Raw genomic sequence first — 7985 nt, 5'->3', positions numbered from 1 at the left:
ATATTTCAACAATGTTTATACTGTGGGCTTCACTTCCCCAGGGAGGGTTTAAATAAGAAAATCTTCATGAAGCCTGAAGCCTTATCTGTATGCAAGAAGTGGTCAGTCCACCCTAGGAGGCCTTAACTTGAAACAAAATTTCAAACTGCATCTGAAAGACATGAGTAGTATAACCTTGCTGCCCCTACCAGCTCTGTCAATCACCCCATAAGTGCGTAACTTCATAGACTGAGATACTTAAAAATAAAACCACGCTCAATAGCCAAAATAGTTATTTATTAATAATTTAAGGTTTTACATTCTTATAATAAATTCCAGCTCAAAACTTTACACCACGAGCATCATGGAGCAAGTTAATCCTTCCTTCCCCTCAACCAGTTGCATTCACCTAATGGGCGCTCATACTCGCACACATACACACACTTCCAGTTTCGTATTGTTTTTTTAAAAGGAAAGAAACCAACCCCAAGTATTGCATTTGAGGTGACACTCCCTGAAGAATTTTGTACAGAGGTAATATGCTGTTTAGCACAGCTGAAGTTATTTAAAAAAAAAAAAAAAGTGAACCCACAATTTTGGTGTCTTTCCAAAATACCCCTTGAGACACTGTAAGCCAAATATTTACAAAGGTAAGGCAGAGTCAAAACTACATTAAGAGAAAAAAAAGTTACAAGGAAGATATATGAAAGACTGGAGACCTCATCATAACAAAGTCTTAGTGATAATAATATCCAGGAAAATGCCGTCAGAATTGGTACATTAAGGTCAAGCATGCTGCAAATATACCCTTTGGATTAGAAAAGAACAATTTTTTCCTTATACTTTTGTTCTAAGAAGTGGCATACTGCTCTTTCTCTCTTTGGATCTCTTTTAAGCCCAAAGATAAAAAACAAATACAAGCCAAACAAACACTGTCAAGTGATTGAAGATCAAATATTTACAATAATCAAAGTATCAGGTTTTAATTTTTTTTTTTGTCTTCTAAACCGATACCGCAAATACAGAGCTAAAAATCTCTTTGGCTCCACTATACCCAAAGTTGAATCAGTCTTCACTGAAGACAATATATATATAGTTAGTTCCGGATGCAACAGGAAACAGCCATACAAGGCCTTAAAGAACAGATGCTCCTGCCCCTACTCCTGTCCTACCCTCTATCTGGATGGATGTCCAGTCCCTGCTTGGGTAGGCTGGGGTACAGAAGCAAACCTATTGCTGGATCTAGAGACAGCATGTCCTGTCCTTCCAAAAAAACAATGAATGGAGCAAATCTCTCCCTCCGTAATAACCAATTTTGCACTTGGCAACCTTGTCTAACACAGACAGCTGGTGACACTTTTGACACCCGGGGCCACACACAGAAAGAAAGCAGCCTGGTCGATGCTGCCCAAGAGGAACTGAAGGAATGGGGACAACTCCCTGCTAGGAGAGGTGGGTGCCTTTCACGTAGACTGCAGGGAGTCCACTTGGTAGACATTCTGGTTGGAGGGTGTGGTGAAGTACAGCTGCGGAGTGGGGACGCGGTTGTCACAAGGGCTGCTGAGTCCCAGGGTCCTTTCGAAGTCAAGCAGCTGGCCCATGAAGTTGAAGTTGGGGGAGATGTTGGATTTCTTCATCTTAACAATGTCGTAAGCATCGTTCATGGACAGGTTGAGCTTCTGCATGAGGTACGCCACTGTCACGGTGACGGAGCGGCTGATACCTGCCAAACAATGCACCAGGACACCACAGTTTTTGCCTCGGGCTTCATCTGCAGGAACACAAAAAAGGCAAAGATTTCACTAGACTGGAAAAAAAGGGGGGGACCAAGCCTTTGCAAAGCCTATGCTCAGCCTGAAGTCTGAATTCAGAAGGAAGAATAAGTAAACAACAATTGTATGTGGCAACTAAGCCCCCGAAGGCACCAGAAAATGTATAACGGGAGATAAACATGCACACTGAACACAATCACATATTTCAGATTATTTCCTGTAAAGGGAGCTTTTGTAGTAAGTTTCTAACAACAACAAAAAAAACTCCTTAATGTGTACATTCCTTGCCTCAACTTGTGAATACCAGAAACCCTGCAATCCGGTCCTGAATGCCTCTCATACAGACCAAGCAGACTGCAAGGGTCTATTAAATTATTCTCCAACTGTTGTGCAGCTAACAATGGGGGTATTCAGGCATTTTAAAAGAGAGAGGGAAGTCACAGGGGACAGCCCATTAGAAGGAACAGGATGTCTACATGGCCTGAAAATGAGTTCCTTTGTAATAGGAAATGCACTACAATGCCTGGAGATTCGCTTCTCTTAGGCTCTCAGCCCACAGTCCTTCCTGCGGGGATCAGGTTACCCAGAGGCTCACAGTAACCAGTACCCTGCAGTATCACTCAGCTAGGTAACATCTAGTATTCAAACTGCTTTCCAACAACTAACTTGGGTGTCCTAAAATAACTCCTAGATATTTTTTTTTAATTATAATGCAATACTAGAATTCTCGTCTGCAAGTGAGTGCTTTTAACTCACTCTCCTCTCACATCCTCTCGTCTAGAGATAAGGAAAACATGGCTGATTGGAACAGCCTCCTTTTAAAAGTATGAATTAAATGGCTCAAATAGTCCCCCCGATCTGCTACATCAATGGGCCCTGTTTTCCCTTTAAGCAAGAAGGTAAACCAGAATTAACACTCTTAAAAACAGTAGAAGACCTGCAGTCCAGCAAAACAGCCTGCAGGAAAACAGATTAAGATCTTCAACTCTATGAATGACTGTAAATTAGTCTCACCTATGAAAGAAATGGCCTCAGGGAAAAACTGGGACAGGTTTTGGCTCCAGTGATCCGAGATAGGAATTTGCTTGTATTTGAACTCGCCCGCATTCTCAAACAGATTGGGCAAATTGGGGGTGACATTCAAGATGTACTTGATGCCAAACTCTTCCAACACGTCCAAGTTGGTCGAGTCCTTGGCACAGCCCAGGTAAAGGAAGGGCAAAATCTCCACCGGGAAGGAAGGCTGGCTGTTGGACAGCGGGCTGCCATCAGAGTCCGTTGCACTATTGGGGTCTCGGTCAAGGTCAGACTCAATGTCCGAGGAAGAGTCGGAGCTGATCCGCAGGCCCCCGAGCCCCAACACTGGCAAAGGCGGGGAACTGCTGCTGCACGAGCCGTCTAGATTGGTCTCGCAGTGCAGGGCGAACTCGGCCTGGAACTTACTGAAGCCACCTGCCAGAAACAAGAAAAGCAATCTTGTAACCGGAGAAGCTGTAGTATACAGCTAGTGAGAAGCACAAAGAACACTACGGACAGGCACCCTAGGAACCCCCAGCAGTGGTAGAAGCACGCTTCAATGCGCACCTTTAGGAACACTACCGGCTGCTTACCCGAGGAACATTTATTCTTCTGAATGTGGAAATGCACAAAATTACTTCTCTTAATATTTCGAGGAGCTGCGAGGTGCCAAGCTGCACCCTGAACTACGTTTCCAGCTTGGAGGTGCCTGATTAACCCTTGAAGGAGAAGCTACCACGCTGGCCCAGCGAGCTCCCCTAAGCGCAATGCAAGCGGCGATCTCTACCTCCCTAGCATTTTCCCCAGCCTGCAGTCCCAGCCCGGAGCCCTGCACCCAGGGCGCACAACATACCTTCCAGGTAGAACGCCCGGCAGCCCTCGTCTTTGAGTTTCTTGAGCAGCAGCCCGAGGACCGACTCTCCGCCAGTGTTCTCATTCCAGTCGCTGCTATTCTCGTCGTACAGCACCACGGTGTCGGTGCCGCAGCGCCTGGTAAAGCGGTCCCGGTCCTCGCAGCGCGTGAAGAGCGCGCGCACGGGCAGGTTGCCCTTCTGCAGACGCCGCAGCATGATGCCCGGGATGGCCACATTAATGGCAGATTCGATGTGCGACGACTCGTACAGCTCCTGTGGTCGGCAGTCCATCAGCAGAAGCCGTTCGTTGCCCAGCTCCAGCTGCTCGTTGAGCCACGACACCGTCTTGCTGATCGCCATTTCCGACGCGAAGGGCACGGGTCTGAGCGTATCTATCATGGGGGTCGAGCTGCAGGAGAAGGCGGGGTGCCTAGCAGACGCCCCTCGAGGCAGGCATAGGCCGAGCACGCTACGCGAAGCTCCCGCTCTCGGAGCGGGGTTTGATTCCGCCTCGCCTTTCCCAAACCGAGGCTAGCGGTTAGGGAAAGCGACACAGAAGCCAAGCCGGTGGTCCCTCTGCACCAGATCACTCTCCGAGTCAATGAATCTCTCTCTGAATGAAGGTGCCCAGTTTTGTTCCTACTCAGTGAATGAAATCCAATTAATTCGGACTCCGTGCCACTGAGAGGAGAAAAAGGGAAAAGAAAAAAGTCTAGCGGCTCCTAATCCTTCCCTCTGAGGCTGCACCTCGGATCCAACCCGGTGTTTCTCGCCGGATTATTCAAGACTGGGTTTGCTCACAGTCCCTAGGACTCCGCGAGAGCACACCCCCTGTGCGAGGCAGCTCCTCAATGGATACAAACAGCCAGCGTCTCAATGGATACATTCTCTCGGCCAGCCAATGAGCGCGCTGCGGAAGGGGTTGTTGCCGTGGGGACGGGCCGGCTGGAACAGGTTGTGTTGATGAATTGTTAATGAGTTTGTCATTCACAAAAACGGAAAGGAATTTCCGCTCCGGATAAGCCCCAGTGCAAACAAGCTGCAACTGCGGGCTCGGCGGGAGGAAGGAGAAAGAAGAGGAGGCGGCGGTGGAGGAGGAGCAGGGCACATAAACCAGGGCACTAAAGTTGTCTCGTGTTTCCTTCTGTTGAGAGTTCACACTTCGCGTCTAACTCTTGCGCACCAGTAATGCAATTAGCAAGCACAAAAGCCCTTATTCGCGACGCTTACAATCTTAAGTTAGCCTTAATAAAACTTGAGGGTTTTTCCCCTTTTTATTCTCTTTAGCGCTAGATCCAAGCCCGCCATAGCGCCGCCCCTGCTCCCCCACCCCCAACCCGGTTCTCCTTTAGATCGTGTGTGGCATTTGTTTGGCTCTTTTAAAAGTCTAGTTCTGTTTGTTCTAATGTCCTTTTAGGCGAGGCTGTGTTGGGGCTGGTGGACTGCCTGGGCTTTAGCGACCCAACGAAGTGTTAAATGCTAATCCAACATCTCTAGAAACAAACTAGTGTTTTGTGAAACATTTTAAAGCAACTAAGCAAACAAGCGTTTGGTTGTCCAGAAAACCAGAAGCGCCCCAACCCCGGGCTTTCTCAACTTTCTTGGCGGCAGCGGGGGAGGAGGGGGGGGGGGTGAGCACCCAAAACCTTGTCAGCTAGCTCTGCACTTTTCTTCTGCTCCGGTCAAGTGGGGGCATTCTGAGCCATTATTGTTCCGGAGATCTTGCTCCCCACCACCATCACCGGTCACCCATCGAGCCTGGGGAGTCGAGCTCCTTAACGATCTGGAGCCAAGAGCAGAGTTTGGTTTCTAAGAGGAACCGGTCTGGCAAGGCAGCCTAGGCTAGGTGCCTGGGACGACAGGCCTCACCAACGTTTCCTGCACCCCGGAGACCTGCAAGCCTGCTGGAACTCAAGCGTAAACAGTGGCGGCTGTGGACAGTGAGGCCGGTCCCCTATCCTTTCTCGGCTGCAGCGGTCCCCGAGCCCCGCATGGAGCACGCTAGCAGCTCCAAACGCGCTTGCGCGCTGCGCTTTGGCCGCAGCATTGCTGCTCTGGAGGACTGGGGGAAATGGGGGGGGGGGGACACGCGACGACCCCGTGATCGCTTGTAAGGCCGTCGCGGAACCTTCGCCTAGAGAGAGACCTGGAGCGGAAAAGGAGCCAGAGGTGTCCCTGTCTGGACCCCATGGTTCCAGAGTTAGGGTTGGGAAGTCTCATGGGCACCACCCGCAGGCAACTCAGGACGGAGGCCGCACCGGAGCCGGATGGAGGCGTGGCCGGCGGGGGCCGCGACGGCGACAAGAGCGCATCCCCGGCGCGCTCGGTTCTATTGTTATATAAAAGTGCAGAGGCCGCCCCTCCCGGACGGAAAACCACCTGTGTGCGGCGACGGCGGGCCCTGCGGAAGGCGCGCGTCCCGATCCGGTCTGCCCCTCGGGTCCCAGGGAAAGGAGCTGGGCTTTGTCCGGCCACGACCGGGAGGCGGAAGCGCCGGCTGCGGCCCTTCCCGAATCCGGGGCGCGGAGGGCGTCTAAGGTCACGGGATCTCCCCATCCCAGCGCCTCGCAGCCGGGTCCTACCTACTGTCGCCCGCAAAGCAATTTGCATTTTTAATCACCCGCCTCTTCCGGGGTTTGGGAAATGTGGGCTAAAACAGGGCGACTTGGAGGTCCAAGTAGCCAATTTTGGAGCCCTCCCGCAGGCAGGCGCCCCAGGAGGAGCGTTTTGATGAAAATGGGGGTTGCCTCCAACATCTCTCCGCGCCTTTTTTGGGCAGCGCTGGGAACAAAACGCCCATATTTCACTGGCTAGCTTCCAACTCCCGCTGGGGTAGGCCTGCGCTGCAGCTGACGCCCCCGGATCCTTCCCCATCTGTTACAGGTTTTCCCACCCCGAGACATTTCAGTCTGTGGGACCAATGGTTAGGAGGAGGGAAGTGGGGTGCTCCGCGGAAACGTGAAGGACAAGCCTCAACCTCTAAACAGAAGAGGGAAGCAGGTTGAGTTTTTCTTTACCAAAATTTGAAGTGAAGCACCAGGCAGTTGGGAGGTAGATAATAATGTCTTTGCACACTGATGGAGAGCTCTAAGCATTTGTACCTATGTTTCTGAGTCTAAATTATTTCCCACTTCCTTCAGGAAATTTGACCTTTCGATCTAACTATATACAATTACAGTTTTTTCTCCTTGTCATCTTTCGTGTATTTTAAAGGATCTTTGTAATATTAAGTGGGCACCATGTGTGGGAATGGCATGCCGTTAGCTGATATGTTTATATGTTTTTGAGCTAACCTGCAAAATGGCTTGAGCACTTTGGGAGTTTTTTTGGCCGAGGTCGGGTTTTTTTGTTTGGTTGGTTTTTTGTTGTTGTTGCTTTGTCCCCAAACACTCCCTTAAGTCTACTTGATAGCCTGCCAGGTTCCTCACTTGCAGCTAACACCTCAAAGGTCTGCCCAGAACAGTTTAATTCACTCTAGTTTAATAATGGGGCAAAGCAGGAGAGAGATGTCCTACTCCAGCTCAAATGACACCTTACCCAGGTTACCTTGGTGGACCTGGATGTCTTAACTTCTTGAGGTTGCCTTTTAAAAAGTTGGTTCACAGGGGCTGGAGAGATGTTTCAGGGGTTAAGGGCACTGATTGTTCCTCCAGAGGACCCGGGTTCAAATCTCATCCCCATATGGCAGCTCACAACTGTAACTCCAGAATCGCATACCCTCATACAAACATACATGAAGGCAAACTACCAATGCACATTTTAAAAAATGTTTTCGGCTCATTACACCAAGACAGATGAAAGAGTTTATGGCACGGTGCTGTGGGGTGGACACGGCCTTGTTTCTGTGTCTCCCTGAGTAATTTTGTGCAGTCTTTAGAAAACCTAACACAAATTAGGTAAGGAAGATGAAGGAATTGACCCAAGGCTAAACTAAAGCAGAGAATGTGCTCAGGGCTTGAGGCTAGAATTGAGGTGACCAGGTCCAAGGATCATTAAGCTTCTACTTCCTGCTAAGACACAAAGATTTTAACTTGCCTAAGTTGTACATTTCAGCTTTTGACTACACGTTCTGTTGCACACACTGCACGTACGTCAAGGGAGGGTAAGGCTCCTTGGCACACACCAGCGGTTTTCTTCACTAGTCAGCCATTCACAGGATTAATGGCTCTTTCTTCCTTAGGGTATGTATCGTGGATTCTAACTCTCACAGGTTCCTTAGCTAGTAGCATGGGCCTGAATTCAAATCTTACCTCTATGACTCACCAATATGGAGGCAGCCCTGGGCCTCACTTCATTTCTTCTCTCACTCCAGGTTCTAGGGAAGTAGTAGGAATGAAATCTGTATGACAAGCCGGTAAAGTAC

At 49.5% G+C, this 7985-nt stretch overlaps 1 protein-coding gene across 1 annotated transcript; it reads right to left on the bottom strand.

The window, feature by feature from the left end:
• Positions 1 to 255: 255 nt before the first annotated feature.
• Dusp6 (dual specificity phosphatase 6) lies at positions 256 to 4927 on the bottom strand. The gene is made up of 3 exons (XM_021174951.2): positions 3622 to 4927; positions 2766 to 3203; positions 256 to 1750 (listed from the first exon to the last, which is right to left on the bottom strand). Exons 1-3 carry the CDS (start codon positions 4019 to 4021, stop codon positions 1443 to 1445), a joined length of 1146 nt encoding a protein of 381 aa, XP_021030610.1. The 5' UTR covers positions 4022 to 4927; the 3' UTR covers positions 256 to 1442.
• Between the last annotated feature and the right edge of the window lie 3058 nt (positions 4928 to 7985).

Source organism: Mus caroli, chromosome 10 (assembly GCF_900094665.2).
Source record: "Mus caroli chromosome 10, CAROLI_EIJ_v1.1, whole genome shotgun sequence".
NCBI lineage: Eukaryota > Metazoa > Chordata > Mammalia > Rodentia > Muridae > Mus > Mus caroli.
The sequence above is the reverse complement of the archived record's forward strand: the minus strand, read 5'-3'. Positions and strand labels throughout refer to the sequence as shown.

What these genes read in the sequence shown, in the direction of transcription:
- Dusp6 (XM_021174951.2), bottom strand. Translation starts at nt 4,021, where the DNA reads ATGATAGATACGCTCAGACCCGTGCCCTTCGCGTCGGAAATGGCGATC. An exon ending in CCGGGCGTTCTACCTGGAAG is followed by an intron (nt 3,204 to 3,621) that starts GTATGTTGTGCG and finishes TGTTTCTGGCAG; the next exon opens with GTGGCTTCAGTAAGTTCCAG. An exon ending in TGAGGCCATTTCTTTCATAG is followed by an intron (nt 1,751 to 2,765) that starts GTGAGACTAATT and finishes GTGTTCCTGCAG; the next exon opens with ATGAAGCCCGAGGCAAAAAC.